Here is a 16,953-nt window from a genome sequence, read left to right on the forward strand (position 1 = left end):
GATTAAAAAGGGGAGGGTGTTTACCAATTCATTGATCACTGCATGAGAGCGTTTTTTGTATGGCATCGGTGAATGGAGATGGGGAAAGAGAGCTTAAGCCATTCCATAGCACCCAAATTGTCACAAGGGGGAATATTCACACTGTCCCGACCTGGCAAATCTAAGCATCGGACAATGGCATGCCTAAAAGCATCAAAGCTCAGAATTGAAGCCTGTGTATCGCCAGCTGGGAGAGGCAACTGCTTCCAGAAAGCAGTCCAGGGCAACTCAGTTTGATGCCCACCTTTAAAAAGTGTGAATTACTGCCAAAGGCAACAGTGTTCCCTGTCCAGTGACACCTTGGGAGGCACCCTATCTTGGCCATTGCTACAAACACAGCCTAAGCGTCAGCCTATGAAGGTCTTGGGTGAGACTCATGAAAGTCAGTGCAAAAAAACTCCACTGCAGCCCATGAGTTCCTGAAATCAAACATCCCAATGGGAATGCTCTTCATGGCAATTCTAAACAAAAAAACCCTAAATTTGGTGGGACGTCATGAAGTACAAGACATTCAAATTTCAGAAATGAAACTTGGGGAATGGATCTGACTTATCTACTACCATGCTGATGTAAAACAAAAGTGCAGCTTTTGTGAGGGCTGAGAAACGGCCCCAGTGCAGTTTGCGCCTTTTGCCATGGTTTACAGGATCAGATTTGCAGCCAGTGTAAATGCAATCAGCATGGCTCCATGGGAGTCAGTCAAGCCAGTGGACTATACCAGACAAAGACGTGACTATTTTCCCCTTGAAGTCACTTGTGCAGTCACAGGGGGAAATGTCACATGCAGAAACACCACCATGCAGAAAAGCCAATGATTCATGCCATTTAAAGTAATACATATTTCTACAAAATAGGGTTTCATCCTACTATATCTATAGCTTTATTGCTACTTTAAGCATGACGAGCATTAGAGAAAGACACGATATTTCTACTAATTCTCTACATCAAAGCATTCATTTTTCAAAATGTCAGATACTATCGTCTTTTGGGAAGTATTTATTTAGGTACAGATGTATCTGTTCTGAGCAAAGAAGTACCTGCAGTATTCAAGTACAGCAATTAGATCTTCAGTTAATGATGGCTAGCAAATTAGAAAAACAAGGTCAACAGTTTGGGCACCAAGTGTCATGTTGAAAACTGCTTATAGCTTAGAAGTTAAGTGAGCAAAAGTTAGGTTAAGATGCCAGAATGGGTGGTTAAGTAAAAATCAAAGGCTTGGCTTACATATAACACAAGCATACACTTGTAAGATAAGGTACGCAGAAAATATCAGTTTAACAATGAAGTATCAGGCTGCCAGACCAATGGAGATTTAAGATTTTAATGAAAATTATATTAATCTTAGTTCATATGGAACTCAAAATTGCTGTAGGTACTTCCTATTAATGAAATGACTTCAAAACAAAGGAACAAAAGCAAGCGGCATGCTGTGGCTCACTAGCATATTAATGGTTCTGCCATTAATATGTACAGGACACAACGCTTCAAGCTCCAGAATGTCATTTTTTTAAAGACATCTTGGAAGAGACAAGCAATGGTGTTGTCCTTAAACATCATTAACTTGACCAAATGCTTTCATGCAAGGATCATAATGACTGTACAGTAAACAGGAAGACCACGTAAGTGTCACATACCCATCATTGTAAGCACCGTCATGTCGGGAGGAGGTGAGAATGTCCATCTCAATGAGGTTGTCCTGCAATGTCTCTAGGAATGTCTGCTTTGCTATGTTTCTACATACATATGGAAACATGAATGAAGCCAGTGAGTCATGCATATATGAAGTGTGATCTTATAAACCACAATGGTTATAGTGCAGTAGTGCATGAAATTAGAATGATGGACTGTATATTTATATGTATAAGATGATACACATATACATATATAGCTTTTAAGAATGTTCACTTCTCTCTCTACAGGCTATATATATGCATATACACACATATAAGCACACACGCCCATGTGCACATAGCGAAATAAGTTCATCTACTTGTTCTTCTCACATTATCTATTGCTGGTGACACATGAAACCTTCTGAACTGCTGGATTCAAAAGACTGGATTTCAATCCATCACAGTTGTAACACTGTTTAACTCCTGCATCTGTGTTAGTGTTACTCTGAAAAGGCTAGCACAGTATCTATATCTCATTGTGCGCTATACCTTGGTAGTACAGTTCCATCTAAGGTCCTCATGGATTTCCAGCAAAAATCTGCCATTCATTTCCTTAAGTTTCAGTTATGCATCTGAGAACCTTTAAATTGCCAGTTTGATTAATTTGTTTTCCTTTGAGGAGCACAAACTTCCTACTTAGAAAATGTGAGCTTGCTCAATGTGAGTATCCCAACTAAAAACCTCTCAGTGACAAGGAGAGAGAAGCTGGAAAAAGGTTATGCTGTAACCCAGATTCCAGGATCAGTGTATTGACTGTAATCTACTTAGGGCCTGCACGTGGAAAAGCCTGGTTTTGACTTTTGCACACAATAGTGGCATTTTGCAATATCGGCTTCCCCAGCATGTACTTTGACGGGTCCCATTTTGACCTATAGTTGCTAAACAGGGTCATACTTTTTTGAGGAGAATAGCAGGAACATAAAGAATGAAGTCAGAGGCACAGCTGGGAACAGACTGTGTCCTTCTCACCTTCAGGCTTGTTTCTCAAGACCTGGCGAAAGAACATTCTTCCCATCTTTTTTAAGACAAAAAAAAATAGTCCTGATTTTGTCCATGTCTGTTTTCAGCACCAAAACTGTATCTAAGCCTGAATACGAATAAATTTCCTGGCCAAAACCAGGAAAAAGAACATAATAGCGCTGTGACACTTTATCACTTATGCAGGATTAAGTGCTTATAGGATAGAAGTGACATGATGTGAACTTAAACGAGAATTCCTCTGTCTAAGAAACTGGATTCAGGTAACATGCTATACCAAGAGAAACCAGTCCTGTAACATTATACAAATCTTCATACTGTCTCTTCTAAAATGTCCCCAACCTTAATTTTCATTTCTGCTGCCTCCTTTTCCTGGTACTAATGCCAGCATTCGTCTAGCTCAACTCTCTGCTTTTGGAGGCCTCTTGGCTGCTTTGACAGAGCAGATCTGAAAGTAAAATGACTCCTATTCATAGCTTTGTAGTAAAGCGTATCAACATGCATGAGCAGTGTGCCACAGCACTTGAGACGTCAGCCCAGTACATCCCCAAGTGTTTGTAACTTCCTCACATTCCCTCGGAATGTAGGAAAAGTTGGATGTTTAATTCAATGCAAAAAGAAGCAACGTATGTGCATGCACTGAGCATTTAATGGGTAAGAGGCAAGGTATGTAGCAACACACCAATCAGTAAAAATTCATCAGTAGTTGAAATCCATGTCAAACTGGTTCCATGAATTTAACTTGTGGATTCTCAATAAAACGGAAGAGAAGCGGGTTATATAACCTTATCATGTATGTATTTGTAACAGAGAGGTCGCTGGGTCAGCAAGGTGAATAAGGCATGGTTGTCCTCCTCAGTGAAGGCTGGAAAGAATCTGCTGCCCTGGAGATTACCTGTGAATATCTGTCTAGTTAGAAACCACTCTTCCTCCTCGTTATGAGTTGTGGTGGCAGAATATGACCTTACATGATTACCACATGAAATTTCCTGGGAATGGTAGTCTCCAGAAAGTTGCTGGTTTGTCAACTACATGTCCATCTAGTCAGCATTTATTTGCTCCTACAAGGTGAAATGTAAAGGAACAATCTACAGAAGAAGGAATATTGAGGAATAAATACTGGGAGAGCTGACTTACCTGTCAGGAGAGACTGCTGAGCAAAGATCTTCTCATCACAACCTTGATAATATATTTCTTTTAAAGCAACAGAAAAGGGAGTGGACAGGGAAGGAAAGAAAGAGGAATAAGGAGAAACAGAGAAAATGGAGTAAAGGGAAACTAATGAAAAGAAGGGAGAGGAGGGGCTCTTCCTCTTGCAACATGTATAAAATTCTCAGATATGGGAGATGCTTATTCTGTCAGCTGTATACTTGTACTACACATCTCTGCTTTCCTTTGTATTACAGTATGGAAAATTCCAGGCAGTGAAAAAACATCCTAAATTCCCAGTTCTGAATACTGCCCGGAGTCCACAGCAGTCAACATCAAGCCTCTTCAAACTCTGGAGTGCTTAAAAATTATAAGTGTAGGCACATTTCACAGCCTGTGACAAACCCTGTTTAAAAGACATAGCTTTTTCTTCATGTTTTCGCTATTGACTAATATGGGATTTCAAAAAAAATGGATATTCAACAGAGATACAATTCCATTTTTGACATGAGATTATTATAATCTCCTATTTCTATACTTCAAAGGCCTTAATTCTTGGATTAATGTATCTTGGCCAGGATTTATTTTTTATATATCAGACATTTTATTCTCTTAGGTGAAGGTCTTTTTTTGGTTCTAAAAATCTTTGCAGTAGGGAAGTTCAACTTCATGGAGGAGGTGGAATTGGGCATCCAAGTCTGCTGAACAGCTCAGAAGCCTGGTCTTTTATGTCTACAGAATTCTCACCAAGGGAAATGGAAGTTCCATCTCCGCATGTTCGGAGAGCAGACTGTTAAGAGTGGAGATTTGTCACAGATTTATGGATCACCTATGCAGCACAGACTCTCTGCATTATGACACCATTATAATGCATTTTATTTTCTTAATGTTGTTAGTGAAGAAACTGAAGCTGTCAGTTGTGCCCTGTAAATGTTTTCATTTGCTGTTTAACATAAAATTACACATTCTTTTCCAATATGTTCATTGTCTGAAGGGACATTGGTAAAATTACACCATCCCAAACCGTTGTATCAAAAGCTGCAACATCAGTCTCAAAATGACCTGTTTTCTACCTACTTAATAAAATGGTTACATTCAGAATCAATTCCAAATTTGACTGATTTGTAATACAGTTGAAATCATCAAAAGCTGCAGAAGGACCTCTTCATGCACACAGACCTCCAACATCCAGTCTGGTTAACGGTGATAATACGGCCAATCCAACTTGCTGAAAGAACTGTCTGCTTTAGATCTTGAAAAATTTTCACTGACAATGATTTCACAGACAATAAATTAGGATAGTCTTAAGGATGCACTCATGTACAATAGCAGCCCAGGACCAGCCAGACAATTGTTCCGTCTATGAACTCCTGCATTTATTAAAATGTAGTAGAGTTTTCTTTCAATTTCCCCTTTCTGATTGCCAACAGAATTGGACAAATGGGGGTAGGATGTTTTCAGCCAAGATCTTTTATCTCTGACGTTCCTCCACTGATCCAGTCAGCAGTAAGGATGTTCCTTCTCAAATGTAATGCGCCTGGTTCTCAGAGACTCCAGTCAGATGTTAGGATGTCTTGGCACTATTAATCCAGTATATTATCTCTTCTCCAAAGAATTTATAACCTGGTTTAGAAAAAGGCATAGGGCTTCCTCCAGAATTACAGAGGATTATTGACAAAAGGGCTGCAGGAGTGGGGCCTAAGTATTTTTTAATGTAATTTTTTTTCAAAAGAAATAACATATAGAAGTCACAGCTTGTGTATATATGTTCAAGAATGAGTAACAGAATATAATTACTGAAACTATTGTCAAATCACACGTGCTGTACTTCCTTCTAATTTTGTGTTAATCTTTTGGATCCAGCTTCTTAGTTGTTGGTGTTTGTTTTTTTTTTTTAATAAAGCAGTCACAGAGAAATTAATTATCCTTAAATGCCATAAAATGTTAGATTGAAGCCTGTTCTGGAAGTTTCAGAGGGCCAGCAGACACAGCTCATTCTCAAAAAGATTGACAAATGAGTAATTTTTAAAAACTATTTTCTTAGCAAAAGCTGTCAAAACTGGGTGCATTTTGTCCCAGGATACAGTCACAGCTACCACAGATCTCAGTGAGATTCCCACAGGCAGTGACATGACAAAATTTGGCCCCTGGCTCAGTTTTCAGTTTGTATATATATTTTGCTGTCTAAAATCTTTCTTGATTTGAGAAGGTAAGACAACTGAAAAAAAAAAAAAAAGGCAGCAAAATGCAGTGTTAGGCCTGGAAGACTTCTATCCAGACGGAAAAATACAGCAAGTATGGGGCCTAATGATTCCAGCATCTCCAGTGTTTTCTCAGTAGCAAAGGAAATGGCGAAGCAAAACCTCTGGAGAATGCAAGAACTGAGTTTCAAGTGAGACAGCAAGAAGCAGATGCACTCATCATCAGATGGGAGGACTGAGGCAGTGTGAAAAATCCCTCTTGCAGAACCTATATAGAACCTAAATAAAGCTATGATCTAGAACAACTCAGTGCACTCTCGTCACATCCTTTGTGTGTTGCATAGGTGGAAAATAATTTAAATGCTACATAGAAACATCATTAACTGACTTATATGCTGCTACCCAGTGTTTCATGCTTGCTGGAGCATTGCTGTAGGGAAGTAAAATGCAGCAGCTGACCTCTCCTCTCCAGATTAGCCTTTCCTGAATGATGTACTATGTAAGTATCTGCTTGATGAGGCAAAGGTAGAAGGCGAAATCTTTTCAATATATTGACTGATTTCAGTCTCTTAAATAGGATATTGCTTTATTGAACCACATAGGAAGAAAAGACATTCAAGGAAAATAAAAGAAAAAAAAACAGGAACGCTTTTATGTGTGATCCTGATCCCAATTTTAAATGAGGAAAAAACTTATGAGAAGCTGTTAAAGACAATATTTTTAGTTTATGAGAAAAGAGCAATTTCCTCTTCTCCTAGCCCAAATAAAAAGACAAAAGGAATAATAAATTCAACTTAAAATACTTAAGCCAAACATTATTTCACAAACTGAATGGCTAGCTAAACAGGCGTGTATATTTTCCCTAACATCTTCAGCACACACAATCAGTACATTGGAAGGTACTAAAGAAAATTACTTACCTAGTCTCCAGAGGGATGTTACTGTTAAGTAACCAGTTGTCCTGAGCATGGGCTGGCTCTTGAGTGCTGGCTGGTTGTTCTCCAGAAAGAGAGTGGTCTGTAGGAGCTGGGCTGGGATTGCTGCGTGGAGTGAAGTTCCCTCTGTTTAGGGAATTGATGGAGGCCGCATGATGTTGATTTGGGGTGTGAGCATGTGATATTGGAGGTGGTGGAGTTCTAAGTCTTGAATGATTTTGAAGATTTGGAGGATGATCTAAAACATAAGTAAAATATTTTTAAGTTTCATGATACGAAACACCACACTGCACTCATTTACGTGCAGGCAATTCTAAAAAGTATGAAAGTTGGGATGCAAGATATCCTAAATTAAACTCAAAAAGGTAATATAGCCTTGTTCCATGTGCTGTAATGACACATGCATTGATCTCGTAGCTGGCTAGAAAAATAGCTCATTTTCACGTGCCAAAGTTATGAAAGCTTAAAGCATGGCAAAAAGGCTGTCTTGACAGCCAAGTTAACTCTAACGAACAACTGCAAGTTGCAAACTGCAATCAACCTCTGATGCTGATTTGTGATAAGGCATGAAAAATACAACCAGCCTGGATAAATAACACTTTAGAGCAATTCTTTGATGGATAAACAGCTCCCAGTGAAGTTAGTTCTGTCCAGTCTGCCCGAGAACTGTCAATAAGTAAACAAGACTGCGAATACGTTTAATCACAGACTGAGTTTAGGGAAAGCCATAAAACAGTGTCAGGGTTATACAATTTAACCAAATGCAATAGTTGGTACTGTTACAGACATGCACAGAGTAAAAAATGTAGGTGGCATAAAAACCAAGGTATCAGGAAAAGGAAACAACATATGGTGAAGAAAGACGTAAAGATCAGTGATAAGGCTACTTTGAGTAAAACTCCAAGTAGTCATTAGCCATGAGTCTGAGGGAGGTAGATCGAGGAAGGCAAAGACTTAGGAAAGCCCAACATAGTGCTGATCATATTTTTATTTTACTTGTTTTTACATTTTCTGGAAATGAAGAAAAAACAAAATATTTGATGGACTTGGAGGGAGATGGACAGTCCAGCATACTGCAGGTGGAACAGAGAAAATGCACTCCTCTCTGACTTCAGTATGTTTATGATCATAAGTCATTAATACACAACACTTATCTGATGACTTATCAGAAGAAAATTTATATCCTATCAATCTAAAACTTACTGGCCAGCCTTCCGTATCATGAAAAAATAACACTCATTTACACTCTAATTAGAGAGCTCAGAACTGAATGAAATGTACGTAGTCCTAAATTACAATGAATGGTATCGAAATTACCATGACATTTAATCACACTTTTAAAATCTGGATAAGGACTTGGATTCAGGAGAGGAACAGAGAAATCATTTACAATATCTTTTTAGCCTCTTGGATATTTAGACTCTTAAGATAAAATATAAAGGTGCATGGGACACAGCCTATCCTTTCTTTCCTCACCCTGTATTGACTCCCATTACCTTACTGTTAACTATGTCTGATTATACCAAAACCTTAGACATGAGGTTAGGGGTATATATTCCACGGGGAGAAGTGAGCGCTTTACTGTTTTACCCTATACTCTGAAAAAGGTCAGAGGAACAGCTCAAAAGTGCTGTTTCCTCTATATCAGTACATCTGAGAACAACCAGCTCAAGAAGAGAGGTATCTACATTTGTACAGATAAGTATTCACAGGGATCTAATGGAGTATTCAGAAGTCTGACTTAGCAAAACTCATCCAAAATTAATAATGCGATAGTGGACTCTGATCTAACACTAGTTAGCCCTGAAAAATTGTGTATATCAGCCAGCAAACTAAAGGGAAGGACAGAGCAACACCCATGGAATGTACAGAATAGTAACAGCGGAACTAAATCAGGTGTAACTTCAGCTCCGCATAACCATGTGAACTAAGGAATACAGCCATATTTGGACTTACACGGGACTGCTGCTTAACTGAAGCCCTGACCATGGATGTAATAAAACAACAGTGGAAGAATTCTACTGCTAGCTTAGGTAAACTGGTGATTCCTTTACCCACTCAACAGACAGCACCTACGATTGCCTGGCTGGGCCCCATTTGCTGAGAGGCAGAAGGAACATGGGAAGAGAGCCACAGAACACACCAAAACCTGCAGTTTGGAAACGTGTCTGCTTGCAGACAAAGGTTGATACAACAGTGTATTAATTCCAGGCTGAGGGAGATGAACATAAATACAGGATTTTCAGTTTTTAAGGCTGTCAATTTATCACTGTTCACAGAAACTTAATTCATCCCAGAGAAAATTACTTGTCTAATCAGGAGCAACATATCAAAGGTTTCCAAGACCAGTTATTTGAGTTCTTACTACAGTTGATGCTTGAGATGAATACTCTGTGCAAACAGGAAAGGGGGTCAAATGAGTGAATCCTGGAATATGCAATAGGTGTTAAGTGAAGTTCTCCTGCTATTGGCTGACTTTCCCTACTGAAGGCACTATTTTCAGATTGTGAGTCAGAGTCTGTTTCCAAAGATCTGTTATGTACATTCCAATTTACACTCTATTATTGCAGACACATTGCAGATGCTATTATGGATAATGCTTTCGAATCAAGCAAAAATGTGTCATTTCCATTCTCTATTTGCATACCCTCTGTGATTTCTTTGCTAAGTAAAGACAGCACATCTCTCTTACTCTGGTCTATGTGATTTTTCACAGGATTTTACAGCTCGTATTTCTTTTTTTTTCCTGACATTTAGGTAGCTTTTCCTCCCAGAATGTTTTTAATTTCATTCACATACAAAGTCTGAACACTTACATCATATCTGAGCATTACTGAATTTAATATACCTTGACTAGGATTAGAAACTGCTCTCCTTGCCTTAAAATCCCCTTTTTTTTTCTTTTTCTCAAGTTAAGGAATGTTAGAAAAAAGGTGTAGATGAAAGCACAAGCTATGAAATCTTCCTACTAAAAATTCCTGCAGCCCGATGTGACAAAACCATTGAGGTTTTTACCCTCTGTGGTCACCAAAGACCACGAGATGTGCAAAAGGGAAATCCACTAAGCAAATCCTTTCTTGATTTCCTAAAATTGCAACTGTCCCCTTACTTGAACAAATTCTTTTTAACTTCTTCCATGATGTCTAAATGACATAAAGAGTGTGGTTATTTTTCCACACAGGAAGGGGGAAAGCTGGCTCCCTTACATCACATATGTGCATGAACCTTACACAGTGGGAAGATGCTCGGATTATCCTGCTATATATTATATATTAAGTGCTGTCTATAGCTGCTTAGGCAGTGCTGAATATTTGCAGATCCCATTACACAGGTGGGATACTAGAGAAGTCAGTTCCAGTGTTCTACATCAAACAGCAAGCCTTAATGGGACAACAGCATCACAAGAGTTCAGAAAACTATTTAGAGGAGCAAGACATCATGGCCTCTGCACAAGCTGTACTGGGTTCCTCAAGACCTTTCTTAAGCAACTATAAGATGGCTGACCAACTATTGGAAGTTATTGTGGCTTACTCAAAAAGAGAGGACTAGCTAACCTAGCATAGCACTGAAGAACAAAAAATCCCACTTCATACAACACCCTCCCCACTACAAAATTTCTAATAGCCTTCAGAACAAAGTAAAACAGTCTATGGGATGATTATTGCCTTGAAGGGACAGCAACAAGATCTGTGAATAGCAAAGGAGTCTTCGCAGACTTAGATGCCATGTGACAATGAAAGAGGGTCCCGGTGATAAAGGCCAATGTTTCTAGAAGATAGGCTGGCACTGTGGAAGTCAAAATAGCTCAGAACAGCATAAACACCCATTTGACCCTCATTTTCTCTAGTGGGTCTCCAAAATATGTCAAACATGAAATATGTCAGTTTTCAAAAGTAACAGAACATTGGAAATCTGATCACAAAAAACACCAATAGAAATCATGTTGCCTTTGTGTTCCTTTTCTTTGTTTACTTTTTAACATTAAAATGTCATTGACTAACACTGGCTTGGTAACCACAGATAAAGCAGAGTCAAAAGATAACTCAGTTAATGAAGCTTGTACGTGGAACATATTAGAGATCCTTGATAGAATCATATGAATGAGGAATTGAATGAACGTGAACCATAGAACGATTACCAATGAGCAGCTAATATGACAAAAGTTGAGTAAGAGCACTGAACTCCATGTTCCTATTCTTTCCCTTAATCTTTAATGACTAGTACTGTTTTGAAATTAGTCTATGTAACAATTACACTTTCTGATTCATTAGATTTAGGATTATGTTCAGGGCAAATGTGCTAAACTCAGAGTGAAAAATACATTCTCTTCTCTTTTTCTCAGCTTCGCTTGTTCTCCACACATCTGTCATTTGTATGTCTGCTCATATTCAGACAGCCTGATGCCTGACTGGTGTCTGGGTTATGTACAGGAAATATTTCTCTTTACTTATGGTACATAGTACCAGGTGGAATGAATCACTCCTTTATCCATTGAACTTAAACTTCACAGTAGCTGTGATGACTAACTTGGTAGTGTGACTTGGGGCAATTATGTTTATACTCACACACAGAGAAATCCCACCTGTTGCAGAGCAAACAATTATTTATTTATTTATTTATTTTTTAATAATGAACTCTGCATTCAACTAAGAGCCTTGCTTTGGCTCCAGAACCATGTTTCTATCTGCTGCAGGTATACGCTCATGAGACTCACACCACCAGCCAGCTGAAATTACCCTCATAGACTCCCTCTCCCTTTGGATGCAACTGGGTATGGAGGCTGGGCTGCCTTCACTCATTAATCTGATGAGCCGCCGAAGGTGAACTATAAAAGGCTGAATTGAGTCTTCCCCAGCAGTCTTATAGCGGGCACAGAGAGTTTGTTGTTAAAAGTGAGACAGCTTTCCAGAAACAGTTTCCCTATCAGACACATGGCAAGCCAACGAAATCATCTGCAAAATGAAAAGCAAGCAGAATATTTAACCCCAAAGTTGGCAGATAATGAAAAACTATGATGAGAAAAATCAGAATGGAAGATGCTGTCTGCTCAGAGGTTACTTCGGTGGCTTCTAGTGACAGTCAGGATCAACTGCAGACCAAGTTTATCTCCTATTTGCATAGAAAACAGCTGAATGTGCAACATCTGGACTGAGCTGAACCAACATGCAAAGGTGGCATCTCTGTCATACCAAGCAAGTTCATCTCAGGGCTGTTACTGGCACTCGCCAATCTAGAGGAGAATTTCCTCCTTCAAGGAATGTTCTACCCCAGGCTCTGTCTACATGGGACAGTCAGGTAGTCTAATAAGGAAGCCACCCTACAGTGTGGTGATAGAGATGGAGTGAAACAGGTCACTCTGTATTCAGATGGTTTAGCTGCAAAATGTCTGTTTTCTGTCACTAAAATTTAAAAACTGGAATTAGTGGTACAATTTGAGCGACTGAATCTCTCTGTAAGAAGCCTATGTACTGAATTTGACTTAAGACTAGCTTCTCCTGCCATCAAGAGGAGTGGTGGTACCATGCTGTGAAATACATCTTTTTCTGTAGCAACATCTTCTGCTGATGGCTTTCAAAATGCTAAGCCACAAAATGACAGTGAATCATAAAAGAAATCAGAGAACTGAAGTGTAATCTCCATTAAGTAACAAAACAACAATATGAAAGCTACCCTGATGGGTTTTCTCTATTTTATTTTCAGTAACAGCATAATGCAGAGCTGCTGTTCCATCAAGGACTTTCACCAGAGAAAAGCATAGTCTTCACCATGTGGTTAAAATCAACAGTATGTACGTCCTGGGTCTAGAGAGCATTATGATTCAAAGAGTCTTCTGGAAGTTGATCTCTTTGAATCCCAGTCTTTACAGTCATGTATCTCACTGGTACTTTATCATGCTGTATGCATAGACATGCAATGGACTGTGTTTTATGGACGATTAGGGCCTAAGAAAAAACATCCTATGCATACCTGTATTACAAAGGTGGTGCAGGTTTTTGTCTAGAAAAAACTCATAACCATTTGGAGACTATTTAATGGAAGAAAATGGTTATACATGTGTAAATAATTTTGAGTGTTTTTCTAAATGTGCAACTTGGAGATTGGATTTCAAATAACCAGTGATACAGTAAGTGGATACCAAAAAAGTTGCAGAACATAAAAACCATAGTGAATTTTCCTGATAATGCTACCTACAGTGCTCCTATGAATGTCTGCGGCCACTCTCCACAGCTATGTTAGTCATTATTGGCAAAGCTACATATACCAGGACCAGTGAAAAAAAGACTGTAACTATCAAAATCTAAATTTGACCTCCAGCAGAACACAACATGTAAAAAAATGCAATCAGATGAGTGACATCAAAAATCAGGCCCACCTGGATGGTATATGTGCACTATTTGAAACTCTCCTCTAGCTGCAGAGATTAACACTTCATTGGCTTTACTGTTTACAGGAAAGAGCCTGTGCACTAAATCAAGTCCAAACAAGCCATCTCCTCTGTATTTTTGTCATCAACCATGTACGTTATATGCAAACTTTCCTCTCAACTGCCAAAGTGCCTTTGCAAAAGCAAAATATTGACTTTTGGGTTTGAAATCAATTTTTCATGTGATGCTAGGCTGTCATGCTTTGGCTGTACATAGTCAACCGGAGCTCCGGGTGGGGTTTTTTTTTCAGCAGTATGCATCTGATGGAATTGAACACCCCACAAGCAATGCTTTTAAAAAGCTCCAGGTCATTGTCAAAGGATGATATTCAGACTTTTAATCTATAGTGTTTGTTATTTAACTTAACACAAGGGAATTAAAGACTAAGAAAATCAAGGCAGAGTATTACTATTTACACTCTGACAATTTCTGACAAATAATTGCCTTGAACACAAGAGGCAAGTGAAAAAAAAACCCCGAATATCTGGCAGAGTGTAAATCAGTTACTTAAATTTAAATAACACATTTAAGTTCTCAAATAAGTTACATAAAACATGGGAAAGTAAACTCCACAGTGGCCAGCTAGGCCAGTTTTCTTGCAGTCCTGGAGAACTGGGAGCCTGCAGTGCTCTCTCTTCTACCTAAGAGCTGTAGGAATTCAGTATTTCTGAAAGATGTGTCTTTTTTGAAATGTCAAAAGGTGTATTATGTTCCCCGTGTTTTATATATTGCAATATACTCTATATAAACCCTAAAATTCATTTGCAGGCAGCCCATTGGATTTATACCCCATTGGCTGTGGTTTAGGGAATGCCTATGCCACTTGGATGATTATGCCTCAGAAGTCTTTCAGTGGTGTCTGACTCGCACAGGTGCACAGGCTCAGTACAATCAGCCGGGTGCCATCCCTCATGCATAAAAGGCCTGGAGAAACAGAAATAATGCTCCAATTTGCTGGTCCCTCACTGCATGTTTAAGAAATACAACTGTTATTATACCTAAGGTTACCCTTCTTGAAAGAAACGTGGTGCATTTCTCTGTCTGCAGTTTATTGACTCGAGGCACTGAGGAACTCTTTTCTACGGAAAGTCTAACGGTTTTCCCTGTCTATGCTGTCTCCTGTGTGTGTGTCTCCTGTGTATGTCGTGGTTCTTTCATATATTAATGTATGGAGACAAATAAATAAAGAGAAAATCACAGAATTCAGCCTTGCCCCAACCAGACGTCATTAACTGGTATAGTTACACAGGAATATTTCTGAATTGACTGTGTGAAGCAGTTCCCTAAACTAAAGTACATCCACGAAAGATCCTACTGTAAGAGCAAACAAACTCAGGATTTTGCCAGCACAGCTCTGTCAAATATTGCTGGCGCTTTTTTTTTTCTTATACTTATGTCGGAAAAGCTTTGAAATATAGACCCCATCTTTGCCTGTTTCTCCCTAAAAATAAATGAACAAACAGTCTCTATTTTGCTTACGCCCTTCAAAAATCTTCTCTAAACTACAGTGCTGTTGTCACTTAGCTGTACACAAACAAACAGGACTGACAGATCCCCAGCTCCATCAGCAAAGCTGGCTATTTATAGCAGCTGAGGAAATAGTCTGTTTTATATAATTTTTACAGCGTTAGCAGTGATGATCCAGAGACTGTCCTTTTGCAAACACGAACCAATACAGCTTACAGGCAGTTTGACTGCCTGACAGTCTACACCCCTAGTGGTCAGGGTGAAATACTAATATGCTGAAAAAACATTTTAAGAAAATGTTCACCTGCAATTCAACTAATTAATTAATTCAATGTTAACCTGCAAGTTTTGGGTCTGGATTCTGACTTCTGAAGGGCTTATAATTCCCAGAGCCACCAGGGAGTAGCACAGCGCAGAAATCTGAGGGAAGGTTTTGTCTCTTTCTTTTTCATTTGTCCCAGGGTTCTGAATGAATCAGTCTCTGGAAATGCACAACTCCTTATTTCACAGCAAAGTGGTTATGGAATGTGACATGATGTGGTGTAGCAAAATGCCAACAAGCACTAATGATTTTAATTATTTACTCTGGAGAAAGAAAGAGGGAAATTTCATGTTGGCATCAACTGAAATAAACTATTTCAAGTCTTTGCTGGCAATTGGAGATTTTTTCATTACTTTGGAACAACTTCTGCACATGCTGCTACACAAATGCCACCAAACAGAGGCACCGCATAGCACAGAACTAGTCTCCCAGTTTTTCCTTTGTTAAATCCTCCTTTTCCCAACCTCCTTTTAATTTTTTTTTGCTGCCTTTAAAGTTTTAAACACCTCCAAAGCCCAACATAAACTAGTGACAATTCTCCCTGACAGCTGCGACCAATATGACATCTGTCCCAGTGATTAATACCTACATCCCCTGCCCCATCCACTGTGTACACAAAAGCTGACTGATTTCCCTTAGAGAAAATCATGGGTGCAGTTAAGTGTAAAATCTCTGCACAGGTGGAAGACCTTATTCCCTTTGGCATAGGAATCTGATCTGTGAGAGCTGGGCTCCATGACCTTTCCCTTCAAATTCTATTTGACATTCTTGGAAACACGATGGCAGAAGGCTGCACTCCAAATAATTCTGAAACAGACATAAAACTTTTATATTTTTATTAACACTTGAAGAGGCCACTAAAGGAAAATCAAAACTATGAATCTGTCAAGACACCCCTCAGCAATACTGCACTTTATTCACAAAAGTGCCACGATGCAAGTGCAATGTTGTCTGTCTGGTGTGTATATTCATCTGTCTATTCACACCCCCAAAATATCTCAGTACTAATTACTATAGTCCCTCTGGCAACACAATTCTCAGAGGAAATATTCATGATGAGTTTCATTTAAGGTTAGCCTCATTTATCACGTTCTTTTTCTTTTTGCTTCTACATTTTATGATATATATCTCTGGCATGTAACAAACCTCATCAAAACTATGCACCTCCACCTATATATCAATAGATCATAAAGACATTTATACAGGTTCTGATATTCAGTTTTTACCCTATTATTTTGAATGTGTCTTTGTATATCTCTCTGCCTTCTTGCAAATAGACAGATGTGTACACATGTATACAGCACTTCAGAGTTTAACTTTAACTGTGTTAAAATTAAAAGATTTTGATCTTTTCTTAATTCTCTTAACTTTTTCATTCCCCTACCAGGAGGTATTGCTCTTACTGTCATCATACATTAAAGTGATGTTTGCTGCCCATCAACTTTCATCTTGGAAAATGTTCTAATTTAAAATGAATAAATATAAGGATTTGTGGTAGAACAAAAGTCTGCCCTGACTTTTCTGTGAAAAGCTGAAGAAAATTGCATCAGAATTATTCTTTCTTATCCCAGTGCTTATCATTGTTTCCTTCAGTACAGGAGAAACTGAGGAAAAACACTGGACTAGGCACAGTAATTGTCAAGTGCATAAGACAGAAAAAAGTTTGAAAGAGGTATATCTGTTTCTGCAGGTCATACTTTGCAAACACAAGTCTGTAAATTGGATTACTGATAGCTCTAAATATGCCAATAGGGAGATCTTCAG

At 38.8% G+C, this 16,953-nt stretch overlaps 1 protein-coding gene across 10 annotated transcripts in view; it reads right to left on the minus strand.

The window, feature by feature from the left end:
- TENM4 (teneurin transmembrane protein 4) overlaps positions 1 to 16,953 on the minus strand; it is a 606,655-nt gene that overhangs the window by 205,113 nt on the left and 384,589 nt on the right. For 7 of the 10 annotated variants that reach the window (XM_054066504.1, XM_054066489.1, XM_054066498.1 and 4 more), the window contains 2 exons: positions 6,961 to 7,213; positions 1,674 to 1,772 (listed from right to left, as the gene is read on the minus strand). In XM_054066504.1, coding sequence (XP_053922479.1) covers positions 1,674 to 1,772; positions 6,961 to 7,213 — 352 coding nt within the window. The remainder of the gene's footprint in view (positions 1 to 1,673; positions 1,773 to 6,960; positions 7,214 to 16,953) is intronic. The other 3 variants (XM_054066515.1, XM_054066542.1, XM_054066550.1) reach the window with 1 other exon arrangement.

Source organism: Cuculus canorus, chromosome 1 (assembly GCF_017976375.1).
Source record: "Cuculus canorus isolate bCucCan1 chromosome 1, bCucCan1.pri, whole genome shotgun sequence".
Classification (NCBI taxonomy): Eukaryota; Metazoa; Chordata; class Aves; order Cuculiformes; family Cuculidae; genus Cuculus; species Cuculus canorus.